The sequence below is a fragment of the Notothenia coriiceps genome, unplaced genomic scaffold, assembly GCF_000735185.1.
Source record: "Notothenia coriiceps isolate Sejong01 unplaced genomic scaffold, NC01 NC01_scaffold00020313, whole genome shotgun sequence".
NCBI lineage: Eukaryota > Metazoa > Chordata > Actinopteri > Perciformes > Nototheniidae > Notothenia > Notothenia coriiceps.
This window is the reverse complement of record NW_011353014.1, coordinates 53,308-66,227: the sequence shown is the minus strand read 5'-3', so window position 1 is coordinate 66,227 and position 12,920 is coordinate 53,308. Positions and strand designations below refer to the sequence as shown.

The 12,920-nt window shown below is 42.3% G+C and overlaps 1 protein-coding gene across 1 annotated transcript; it reads left to right on the top strand.

The window, feature by feature from the left end:
• The first annotated feature begins 5,198 nt into the window (after positions 1–5,198).
• Positions 5,199–12,574, top strand: fzd4 (frizzled class receptor 4). The gene is made up of 6 exons (XM_010779518.1): positions 5,199–5,784; positions 8,626–8,763; positions 8,960–9,346; positions 9,933–10,078; positions 10,658–10,905; positions 11,109–12,574. The coding sequence occupies exons 1-6, from the start codon at positions 5,521–5,523 to the stop codon at positions 11,525–11,527; spliced, it is 1,602 nt and encodes a 533-aa protein (XP_010777820.1). The 5' UTR covers positions 5,199–5,520; the 3' UTR covers positions 11,528–12,574.
• The last annotated feature ends 346 nt before the right edge of the window (positions 12,575–12,920 follow it).

The following is a 12,920-nucleotide window of genomic DNA, read 5'->3' as shown; positions in this document are numbered from 1 at the left end:
CACATGTCATGGCCATTTCTACTGATCATAATTCCATTGTTGAGGTCTACTATAATAGATTTACATTGTTCAATGTTCCAAAATGACATTGGTTTCTCATACAGCATCTCTGTATAGTATGTGTATTCACTCTCTGTCCTAAACGGCTTGTTGGAGCTCCTGACCCCCCCTCCCCCCTCCTCCCTATGAGCCCACTGTGCTCTAATGTGTGTCTGTGTTACAATGGCGTTTGCTAGCAACCAGAAAATGACATCAGTAATGACAAACAGATGAGAATGAAGGGTGGGGTCTGGGTGCCGTGCGGTCTGGTTGCGGTGTTTGCGGGACGTTGCGGGGCTCGCTGCTCCACCCTTTGAGACTCGAGGAGCCGACAGTGTGAGCTGTATTGCTGGTGTCGTTTCCTGGTTGCTGCGTGGGGTNATGTGTTACAATGGTGTTTGTTAGCAACCAGAAAATGACACCAGTAATGACAAACAGATGAAAATGCTGCGTGGGGTCTGGGTGCCGTGTTGGCGGGACCGTCCCGCCAACACGGCACCCAGACCCCACGCAGCATTTTCATCTGTTTGTCATTACTGGTGTCATTTTCTGGTTGCTAACAAACACCATTGTAACACATAATCACTGATGTTCCGCTGTAACGGTGGTGGACTCATCAGAACAGAGTGGGCGAGCTGACCAATCAGAGCACAGTGGGCTCATAGAGAGGGGGGGCAGGAGCTCCAACAAGCCGTTTAGGACAGAGAGTGAATACACATACTATACAGAGATGCTGTATGAGAAACCAATGTCATTTTGGAACATTGAACAATGTAAATCTATTCTAGTAGACCTCAAAAATTGAATTATGATCAGTAGAAATGGCCATGACATGGGACATTTAAGTTTAGAAATCCCTTTGCATGGTGCAACATATCCAATGAGCCATTGATGTCAAAACACATGGGAGCTGTAGGTAACTGAATTCTGATTCTGAAGTGTAGCAACATTGCCCATGTAGCCTCAGCTGCACCAGCTTGTCCATCTTAGTACAAGCAATATAATCTAATTTTGGGAAATGAAAAAAAGACATGGTGAAACTGCAAATCATTGGTATTGTTGCAGGAAAATAAAGCCCACAGAATGACTATAGTAGAGAAACAATTGTTGCTCAAATGTTAAAATTGTAATTTGGAAAAGCTGCTCAAGTGAGGAAAGAGGAGCAGAAGACCGGCAGCATGGTGGGAGTGGCAGTGAGGGAGATGGAATAAGAGCGGGAGAGTGACGTTAAAGAAAGAGAGTGTGTGTGGTTGTGTGTGATACTCCACAGCAGGGTAATGTGAGCCTGTGGTCCCAGAGGGGACAGATCACCTGTAGAAACCCCCCACTCTTCTCTATCAAATGCCCCCAACCCCCATAATGACATAAGCGCCCTCCCCCACACATGACACCCCCGCACTTTTCCAAACACCTGCATTCACATGAACAGGAGCTTGAAAATACCAAATTCATGGAAGCAAATCCAGACAGCGTCAGACAAACACTCCCACACGCAGAATATTTGCAGTTATGCCCACTTACACCATTCCAAGGAGTTGGCAGGCCTATTAATACCGCACTTCAAGGACTAAGGGATTGGGCGTTGAGCCATAGGATGCTATCTGGTGACTGATACACACTTGTGTCTCTCTTTCTGTCCTCGGGGTACTGCCGTTCAGTCTGCCTGCCAAGCTGAAAGGTTAGACTGGTTGCATTCCCACAGTAAAACCAAGCTGGCCTAAACAGGGCTGTGGTCAACCTTACGTGTTTATGTCTTCATTTAAAAAAAGAAGAGGCAGTGTACTAAGAGAACTACATACTCAATAGAGTCGCACATTGACTCCGTTCAAAGCTGTTACCCTACGGTGAATTTACTGAAGTTTTCAAAAGAGTTTCAAAACATGTCATTTTTGCATGAAAAATGCAACATTCCTCTCAAGATTAAACTAAAATAAATATGTAAAAACAAACAGTTATAACAGTGCCAACCATAGAGAAACTTAGACAAAAATCTAATCCAGCCTATTAAATCATTATCATATAAGTGCTGCAGCTGATTTAAGCATCACACACCTTTCAGCTGTCACCTCAAGTGAGACTGCATTATTACAGCACAAGTTTCCCTCACATATTCAAGGTAACCAAGATGAGTAATTGATATACAAAGATTATTTTGAGGGGGAAGTATTCCTTTAACTAGCCTCTCCTTCCCAAAGACAGAAGCTGTTTATAACAATAAACTTAGTGTTCACTTATTATATGTGCCCAGCCAGAGAACCTCATGTGCCTGCACATGTTGTTATATGTTATTGTGGAAGTAACAAAGGTGGCAGTGATGCAGAGTAGGGATTAGGGAAGTTAAGACTGTGAGGAGATTTTGATCCAAGGCCAGCAAGGGCACATGTCCTTCCAAAGGCAGGGCGCTTAAGCATTAAACCATCAAAATGTTAGCAAGGGTGGTTAATTTAGGAAGGAAAACCGCACCATTGAGTCCCTTCTTTTGGCATCAACATGATAAAGGAATCACATGAATGTTGAGTTGGAGTAAACTGTGTGGCATAGATAATTAGGAAGCCCTGACTCTTTTTTGCTTGGCTTACAGCAGTGGAAATCAGCCTTAGTGGACTGCAGAAAACTCACACAGACATCATGCTGCAATGGGTTACATTTTACAATCTAGTTTGATAAAGTCTCTAAATATAGACCTACTGATGAAATGCTGCACACATTCACAAATGATAATTGTAGTTGATCCAATCGCTGCCCTCATTGACATGCACAGCTGAAATTCCTAAACCCTCCTGAACCTCCCACTTCCTGCTATCCAAATCAAGTTCTTAATACATTATGATTGGAAATGTCCTGCAGCCTACAAGCACCTTTTTCCATACAGTCACCATCAATTAACTAGAAAGCATAAATGTGTGTGTTATGCTTGCATCAACCCGTATATTGGCAGTCTGATTTCCTCTTGCAGGTTTGGTCAGAGTGAGTTTAACATAGAAGTAGAATAGCCAGAGAATACACTCCCAGCACTAAATCACAAAAATATTATACAGTATTGTTCATACTAAGATGATCTTTTTTTATTTGCTTACCAGCCAAATTTCAATTTAATTGGCCTGTTTGATTATTAACTCAGTGGTTTTATGGCGTAAAGGGTAACTGTGGTCATTATCCACTCAGTGTGATGGTCATTAGTCCGGCAATTCCAACACGTTGTCTACTCACCCCTGCTATTCACACTCTACTGTGAAAGTAAACAGTGGGATGGAGTGTGCTGGTGGCTCGGGCTGATAATGTGCTGCTGAACAGCTTTACCTCACCCTCATTTATCTTATTACTTGTCTGACTCTTTTTCTTTTAAAAGTAGATAAAGTATTACGTATTTTCCCCTTTTCTCTTGGCTTAAATGAACAAACAAATGAAGCTTTGATTTGATTCTAAGTTTTCTCTATTTCATGGTCCCATTCATTTCTTTCTTTGGCACACACACACCACGCCCCTGATAATCATCAGCTCCAGGGCACACTCTATTGTTTCAGCTCAGTGCTAATTACTTCAGGTCTTGACCCCAGGTTCAGCCAAAGAGCAGTAGAGGGGGATGGTGCGTATGCCAATGTGAGTGAGCAGAGGGAAGATACGTGTGTTGGGGGTCGGGTTTGCTGGGTGGAGAGGTCATTGCTGCTGCCAATCAATTGTCACACTGGATTTGCCTAAAAATCACACTATAATCCAGGAGTGAAAACACAGCAGCACAATGAGACCAGGCTGCCAGAGTGCTGCTGTTTTCAGGTATTAAGTATTAATGGAAGGCTTTTATCAACAGCAACTCCTGGAAATATCTGAAACACAAATCCCAGGAGAAAAAGAGATATGGAAATGATTAGGCCCGAAGCACAACAGAATTTGTTAGGCTGCAACCCTGCTCAGTTCTCTTGTCTCTGTCCAGGTTTCTTTTTGCTGGTTTCTCATATTTCTCTGCTTTGTGTCTTGGGCAGAAGAAGATAGATGAGTTTGAGATCAAAAAGGCATAAATGATCTCACCCAAATTCAGTTGTTTCAAAGGTTCCGAACTTAGGGGAAAATGCTGAAACAGACATTAAGAAATAGTTTGATTTCAGGATTTTCCCCCACACTGTCATGGATGCATGTACGTGGAATCAAATGGTATCTAAAATAGAATAAAAGCATCAGTTTCCATCTAGTATAAAAGTAAAGTATATATTGGTCTGAACATTAATCTCATCTGATTCTTGCTCCATTTAACAAAAAAGTGACATTGGAATACAGTTGCAGGCATTTGTGGTATTTGAAAAGGCCTGGAGCTCTTAAGTTGAGTTTGATTACACCTGGCAGCCTCAGAACTGTAAATCACTTGGAAGAAAACACAAATCAAGTACTCCTTGAGCTCTCCTCCTCCCAAGATATTTGCAATAAATCCAAGCACTTTCTCACCCAAGTCCACTTTTACAACACAGAAAAGCCAAAACAACACATTTCAGTTCTAGCTTCATGCTGTAAAGGAGAAGTCTTCTCCCAGGGTGCCACAAGCAAACAAAACCTGTCCAGTATGTGCATTCATTGCAATGCTAAACAGATTTCCAATGCTTCAGCATCACTTAAGGCCCTACTTTCAATTACAATGTCACGGCCACTTAGAGCTGACGGCCCTTTAGACAGGGAGAGTGGAACCTGTGGTGAATTCCAGACAGGCTTTAAAGACCATTATAGGTACTTTAAATATAAAATAAAAACACACTCACGTTTTCAAATGCTTATTTTCTAAAAATACAGCCAACATAAACACATGTAAGCCACATCAGCCAGTATAAATAGATCTGTTCTGGATATTGTCAGAATTAGTGGGGAAGCTCGATTATTTTCTTTGCAGGAGGAGAGTGGTAAAAGAAGAGAATAGTAAGTAAGAAGAAAAGAAAGAAGACAGAAAAGGAGAAAATACTGAAGGAAAGGAGAGGAGAGAAGATGAGACTGAAAATGGGGGAGAGGGGAGGAGAAGAGGGTCGCTTTTCTATTTTTCTCTTGGATCCCGCCCTCCTGGTCAGTGGTTGGTCAGGGAAACCCAACTCCCGCGCACGGATTGGTCGGCTCTCCTCCGGACGAGAATAACAGTCTCTCCTCGCAGACACAATAAAGTTTAGAGCTGGACGCTTGCAGGGAGTAGGTGCAAAACCACAAACGCTGTATCCCGAGGCTGCGCTTCACTTCTACGGACTTATTAACGGAAAACAACGCGAACGGACAGCGGGATTTACCCCAACGTAGGAGTTTTATTGAAAAAAGATTATACGCTCCGATCGCGCAATGATTCCCAGCTGTTTAAAGGATATTTTATTCTACTGAATGGATCGGAATTGGATAATATAGCAAAACGCACGGACTACACGCGCTCCAATCTTCCTGGACTATTCACACCTCACTTTGCTTTTGAGGAGGATATCTCCTGTGGCAACATTTGCTGAAGTCAGGCGCTCAGTGACCATGCCCGGGATGATGGTGTGGTTCAGCGGGGCAGCACTGCTCCTCCTGTCCGGGCTGATGGCTCCGCTCGCTATGGTGCTGGCTTTCGGTGATGAGGTGGAGGAAATGACCTGTGACCCAATCCGGATCAGCATGTGCCAGGGTCTGGGTTACAACGTCACCAAGATGCCCAATCTGGTCGGCAACGTGCTGCAGTCGGACGCCGAGCTGCAGCTGACCACGTTCACTCCACTGATACAGTACGGCTGCTCCAGTCAACTCAAGGTACTGGGAGGATGTGAGAAATGCATACTGATGTTAGAATAGATCATGTTATTAAAAGCGCTCAGGGAGGCTGGGGCACATTTAGGAACACTGATCCTGGACTTTAAAAAGGCATGGCTGAGTCAAAATAGTCTTGCTATATTTGTGTGTGGAGATGTGTAGAGATAGAGATGGGAAGAGTGTGGTTCCAGAGCATATGAAAGGGAGCTACCAGCAATAGTGAATTGTTAGAATGATGGAGCCTGTGATAATGAGGAGTATTTTTAATATAGGTTTGCCCCCACAGAGTTAAAATTAGCAGAGGGGTCCCTGATTTCATCCTTCCCTGCTGTTGCGCCAGGCTGGCATGCTAATTTCAATAGAAATGTCCCCTCTGTCTGTTGACATTTTGAGATCATGCCCCAGACAGCAACAGCTGAGTCTTCCATGTTTTATACTTCTCCTTGTTAACAATGGTGCCCTCAGTGTGCTCAGACAAATGCTGCCTGTTTGCCTCATGCACCATGTAAGAAACAAATTGAATCCTCTTTCCCATCTTTAAGATTTTACTTTAGATTAGAATTGGAACAACTAGATTCAACAAAGATCAAATTGTCTGTGAATGGCATTTAGTTTTTAGGTGTATTACATGTATTTATTTCAAGATGTCCCACATGTAAACACATCATACCAAGATATCTGAATAGAGACATGAGATCCAATGTTTTCTCAGATGTGTCTTTGTAAAGTGTCCAGTTTGGATATGTGTTAGATATCTATTACTACTTTTACAACCTATTCAGAGATTTGTGTGTGCACAGGTGTTTGGGGAAAGGGCCCAAAAATACTTTTCCATGCTAAATTAATAAAGTGCTTAAAGACATTTGTGTGAGACAGTCAGACCGAACATGGAGCAACTGCAGCATAAAACTGTCCTCCAGCTGAAAATTGTCCCGTAACATTAGCTATCCCCCCTCGCCCCCCCCTCCCCCTCTCTCTTTCTCTCACACACACCACACACACACGCACACACATATGCGTGCACGCTAAAGAGGGAGGAAAGGGGAAAGGGTAACCGTATCCCCCCAACATTTGCTCTAATGGGAGGCTTCCTGACAAGTAACCGGAGCAGCTTTTAGCAGTGAAGTGACAGCACTCAGGTTACCAACGGACGGGGGAAACACCCAGAAAGTGATACATTGGTATAATTCACTGTGGGAAATATCCAGCATGGTATTGTATCTCATTTAATACCTTCTGCTTTTGAACAACCTTTTTAAAATGTACAATCACCGAAACAACCGCTCCGGCAACTTTGTTAGGTTCTTAATTTAACTTAATTGCAGTCAATCCATCAGCAGATTACTCAGGACAACTCTAATACTTGTGGTTCAGTTTGCAAACAAAGATTCTCTATTTGAGAAACTTAAAACTGTCCTCAGATCATGACAGTCTGCTCTATTTACAGGAGATAGCTGCTACAGAAAAGATACTGATCAGTGAACATTGTAACAAATTGCGTTAAGAGTAAATTCCCTCTGACTTCGATAACTTATTTTGACATACTTCCCCACAGTCAGTAACACAGTTAATAATTTATTTATCATGGTTTAGAACTTTAGACTAATAATTAAAAGCAAGTCTGTTGTTTTGCAAATATAGAAACGTGTTCGGCCTGTTATAAAACCGAAAAGGTAATTTGTTCTCTATTTTTTATTCTATACTGTAATATTTTATTATTGTTGTAATTTTTTATAACCCAAGTTATTGTGGTGCACAAATGCAGACTGTTTTATGTTTACTTGGCAAATACATTTTCACAGAAGAAGGTTGTATAATGGTTCTCAGTGTATTTATTTCCCAACCTTGACACTCTTCTTAGATTCATGTTTCATTTGGGCTTAACTCGAGATTCAAGTTGGGATTTCTTTAGCTGGAGATGGGCTACAAGCCCAGGCATTTAGTTCTCATTATGGTCCGGCAAATATTTTGGTATTTCTGAAATGAAAAATGCTAGCAAACTCTCCACAGTTTTAGTATTTAAAGTCAGCAATCACACTTTCCCAGTTCCTGGAGCGCATGCTTGTTTTCTTTACTTGAAAGTAGCAAATTGAAATGTTCTTCTCTGTATTTTTCTATGAAGAGCCTGGAACAATTTTACACTGCGGCTTCAAACAGATTTCACTGTAAAGGCATGAAATTACCTCAAATTGCAACCTTTTGTAACCGCAGAATACTTACTCCTTCACACCGCTAGCATCAATCGAGTCAACTGTGACTTCAGATGGTTCACTATCTTTACAACCCTGACTTTACATATCTATTTCAAAAAACCATTGCCATGGGACGGAGAAAACTGAGCCTTGGATTAGGGGGGGATTATGAAGCATTACATGGCACATGCCCTCAGTGTTGTCAAGTCCACAGATTGTTTTTAAAGATGTGGAGTTGTATGTCTAACCTTGGAGCAGGTTAGTGTTGGCATTGGTGTCGTAGAGTTTCTTTTCTTATTTCTTTTCTCTTACTTATTGAACAATCTCTACTTCACTGTCATGATTCTGTCAAAGCTTACAAAGCAGTTCACTAAAATATGACACACTTTATTGGATAGCTGTTGCATTCTTCCTGCATTTTCAGTTAAAAGTGTTTCTTGTATACTGTCATTTTAACACTTGCGTTTTTCCTTAATACTGTGTTTTCTCTTTATAAAAAACAGAACAGTTGTTTTTTCTCTACACAATATCATCAGACTAATCTAATTTTATGGATTTTTGCTCTGTAGTCACTCTTAACTGTATGCAATGAGATCTCACTATTTGTGTCAAAATGTTTAATTTGTGATCTTTTATATTTTTTCTCCAGTTCTTCCTGTGCTCAGTCTATGTGCCGATGTGCACCGACAAGGTTCCCATCCCCATTGGTCCCTGTGGTAGCATGTGTCTGTCCGTCAAGAGGAAGTGCCTCCCGGTGCTTCACGAGTTTGGCTTCATATGGCCTGAGGTAATTTAAATCATCACAACAACAGCCTGCATGTCTTCCCAAATATAACTTAAGGATGAAGTTGTGTCATGTGGAATATGGTTAATACTAAACCAAAGTCTTTGAGAAAATCAGCACAAAATGCTGTTGACAGTGTATCACATCACAGCCATAATGAGCAAACAAAATGACAATTAACACCATGTCTCTTCTCCAGGTGCTGAACTGCAGCCTCTTTCCACCGCAAAACGACCACAACCACATGTGCATGGAGGGCCCGGGGGACGAGGAACCTCCCTACCAGCCTTTTCGTATTCCTCCCCACCCGGAGGAGTGTCAGGCACTGGGATCGGAACCTGACCAGTATACCTGGTTAAAACAGTCCGAAAGCTGTGCTCTTCAGTGTGGCTACGACAGCGGGCTGTACCGCAGAGGGGCCAAAGTCTTCACCGACGCCTGGATGGCGGTGTGGGCCGTGCTGTGCTTCCTGTCGACCACTCTGACGGTCCTGACCTTCCTGTTGGATTCACAGCGCTTCTCCTACCCTGAAAGGCCCATCATCTTCCTGTCTATGTGCTGTAATCTGTACAGTGTGGCCTACCTGGTAAGTGTTCAGTTTTATACTGGCCCATTAAAGTGGAGTGTTTTGAGAGAATGAATAACAATAAATCTATAATACATAAAACACAATTTAGATTATAGTAGCTTTTTATAAATTTAATAATTTGTGAAAAAAATGATGTTGTATGTTTGTATTTTGCTAGAGCGGTATGTTAATAAATGTGTTATACGCTTTTATCGTATTTTTACGAGGGACACTAGATTAAACTTAAAGGTATGACAGCCTAGTAAGCCAACATCTGCATGCTTAGGGTTTTCCAAGCTTTGTCCAATAAATTAATTCAATCAAATCTATTAAAGCCAAAGAACTGGATGTTCTGTCCACTGTGAAGCACTTTTGATTGCAAATTCAGTATGAAAGATGCTATACAAACCAAGCTTATTATTATTAATACAGATATTCAATCAAGTAATGTTCATTTACATGGACACATTAGATGTACCATCTGGATATAATTGGAAATAATCATATTGTGAATTTGTATTTTTCTTTTAATAAGAAAAGAATCTCTGTTTACCATAACCCTAACCCGTTTTCCCTTTTTCTTCCTACTATCAATTTCCTGCAGGTACGCTTGACACTGGGGAGGGAGCGTGTTTCCTGCGACCTCGATGCCACGGCAGTGCCGATTCTGGTGCAAGAAGGGTTAAAGAGCACCGGCTGTGCCATAGTCTTCCTTCTGCTCTACTTCTTTGGTATGGCTTCCTCACTTTGGTAAGTTAAAAAAACACAAACACTCACTTTTCATCCTATCAATCTGCGCGTCTTTGTCTCATTGTCATCAGCTGTTTTGAATGGACTTTGGTGGAACAATGGGAACACGAGACTTGCATCCTGTTTTCTTTAAAGTCTAACTATCCTGTCTCATAATCTCTGTACTAGATGGATTCATTTCCACACACAAAGGCTGCCTTTGTAAAAAGCCACTTTTTGAGTTCATAGAGCACTTCATTTGCTGTCACAGCTCTTTCTCTTCCTTTTTCCTCGTTTTTTCTGTTGGTCCTCAGTGTTTCCTTTTCGAAGAGCAGAATAGTGACATCACTGCCTCCTATAACATGATCACAACCCTCTGTTATTCAGCACATTACTATCCCATGATGAGGTAGACACTATAGAGTGCGAAGTTAAGTTTTGAGCAGTGGTTAGTCCAATATTGCAACAGCTTCTTACTTCCAGGAAACACATAATTGTTATTGGCAACCAAAATGAATGCCAGTTACAGAAGACAATCTGATACATGTAAATAAGAGCAGTGTTTTGACTTTTCACTCACTCTTCCTGCTCTCTCTTTAGGTGGGTAATCCTGACCCTCACTTGGTTCTTGGCTGCTGGACTGAAGTGGGGCCATGAGGCTATTGAAATGCACAGCTCCTACTTCCACATAGCAGCCTGGGCCATCCCCGCTGTTAAAACTATCGTCATCCTCATAATGCGACTGGTGGATGCAGACGACCTAACTGGACTCTGTTATGTTGGCAACCTGCAGCAGGAAGCGCTCACCGGCTTTGTGGTGGCTCCACTGGCCACATACCTTCTAATAGGTAACTACAACATGATAGTACAATCAGGTTAACTGTTTCTCTGGGGTTTTACCCATTTGTACTTAAGAACTAATAGCATATACCAACATTTGACTCACTAAGACCAAGTTATCATTCTTAAACCTGTATAATCAGACCTTATTCAACTGTCATTGGGTTTTCTCTATCTGCTGGTCTTAACATGACGCTTTTCTGAACCTCAGGCACTCTGTTCATCTGTGCTGGCCTGGTGGCTCTTTTCAAGATCCGCTCCAATCTGCAGAAGGACGGCGCCAAAACAGACAAGCTGGAGCGTTTAATGGTGAAGATCGGAGTGTTTTCTGTTCTCTACACTGTTCCAGCATCGACTGTCATTGGCTGTTACCTCTACCAGCTCTCTCACTGGGGGGAGTTCAAGGCCAGCACCCGGGACTCATACATGGCATCAGAGATGCTTCGAATCTTTATGTCACTGCTTGTAGGCATCACATCAGGCATGTGGATCTGGTCAGCAAAAACCCTCCACACCTGGCAGCGGTGCACGGCCCGCCTCCTCAGAGACAGCAGGGCGAGCCGGGGGGGCAAGAGGGCACCGGGCGAGGGCTGGATCAAACCGGGGAAAGGCAACGAGACAGTTGTGTGACAGAAATAGAGGAAGGGACATAAATGGACTTCAACATTCTTCTCTGTCAATTGCAGAAACTGACTGTCAATGAAGAGGACCGAGAACAAAATGAGAGGGAGTAGCAGGAGCTTCTCAAGGAAAGGCATTGGATGTAAAAGGCATCGAAAAAAAGCTTGCCGAGAGCATTCCCCTTCTCTTCAAACTGCCTCTAACCGGTGTTATGGAGAAGAAAAGTGGAGGATTGAGTCGTAAAAGTAGCAAGAGTAGCCTCTACCTCTGTTAGACTTGATTTTCCCAGAGAGATGAATAAACCGGAAAAGGAAGGAGAAAGAGAGATGGAAAAGGCAGGAAAATGCAATCAAGACACAGCGATAAGCTGTGTAGCATCACGTCGACCTCTCTGCCTCTCTTTCCTCCCTGAGCAGAAGAGACTGAACCCGCTGGAGACAGTTGGCCTCATCCAATGTGTCTTTGGAGGGTCTTTTGAAGTTCTGAATTTTACACTGGAGGGTCCTGATGCAGACATTGTACAGATGAAAGTTGACGTTTCCTAAAAGCACCTGACAACTTGAGTTCCTGTAGGGCTTTTAGTTCCATATGGGAAAATCAAAAATCAAATACCAGAACAACCGCATCTAAAATATAAAACATGGCCTTCAACCTGTGATTTGTTACATTTTTGTAAATGATTACCGTTTCTAAAATATAAAACAGCAGGGGATTGTATTGCTCAGAATTATTTGGGAAAGCAGCTTTGAGCTGTATATGCACTATAACTTTATTCAATATGTGTCTATGCGTGTCACAAGTGCATTACCAGGGACGGCAGTGATGTAATAGCAAATCATCACCCAGCATATTAGCATGCAGACTTTAACAGTTTGGTCAGGTTTTATTGTGAAGGCTTCAGAAAAATAACTTGTGTGGTTTTATTCAAAATCACTTTTCTTGCAAATATTTTTAACGGCAAGAGCAATAGATTATTTTTCCTGTCTTAGGTTAAAGGTGGGGTAGGTAAGTTTGAGAAACCGGCTCGAGATACACTTGTTGTTATATTCCATGGAATACTCTTAACATCCCGATAGCAATGAATATCTGAAGTGCTTTGACAAAAAATACATAAAAAAATGTCAACTGTGGAAGCCGTAGTACTGTAAAAAACACGACCAATCATCTGAGCCGGCCCGGCTAAAATAACTGGATGGCCTACCTGCCTGTCAGCCTTCCATCTTGTGCACAAACTTATCTCGTGCCCTCATTGGTCATGTACGTGTTCGTGTGTGTTGGAGGAGGGGCTCTGTAAGGAAGTGGCAGATTTTTTCCGGCTGTGTATTTTCAAATTCTAGCGCACTCGAGCTGGTTTCTCCAAAATTACCTACCCCACCTTTAAGTCTGTGGTAGCTATAAATAC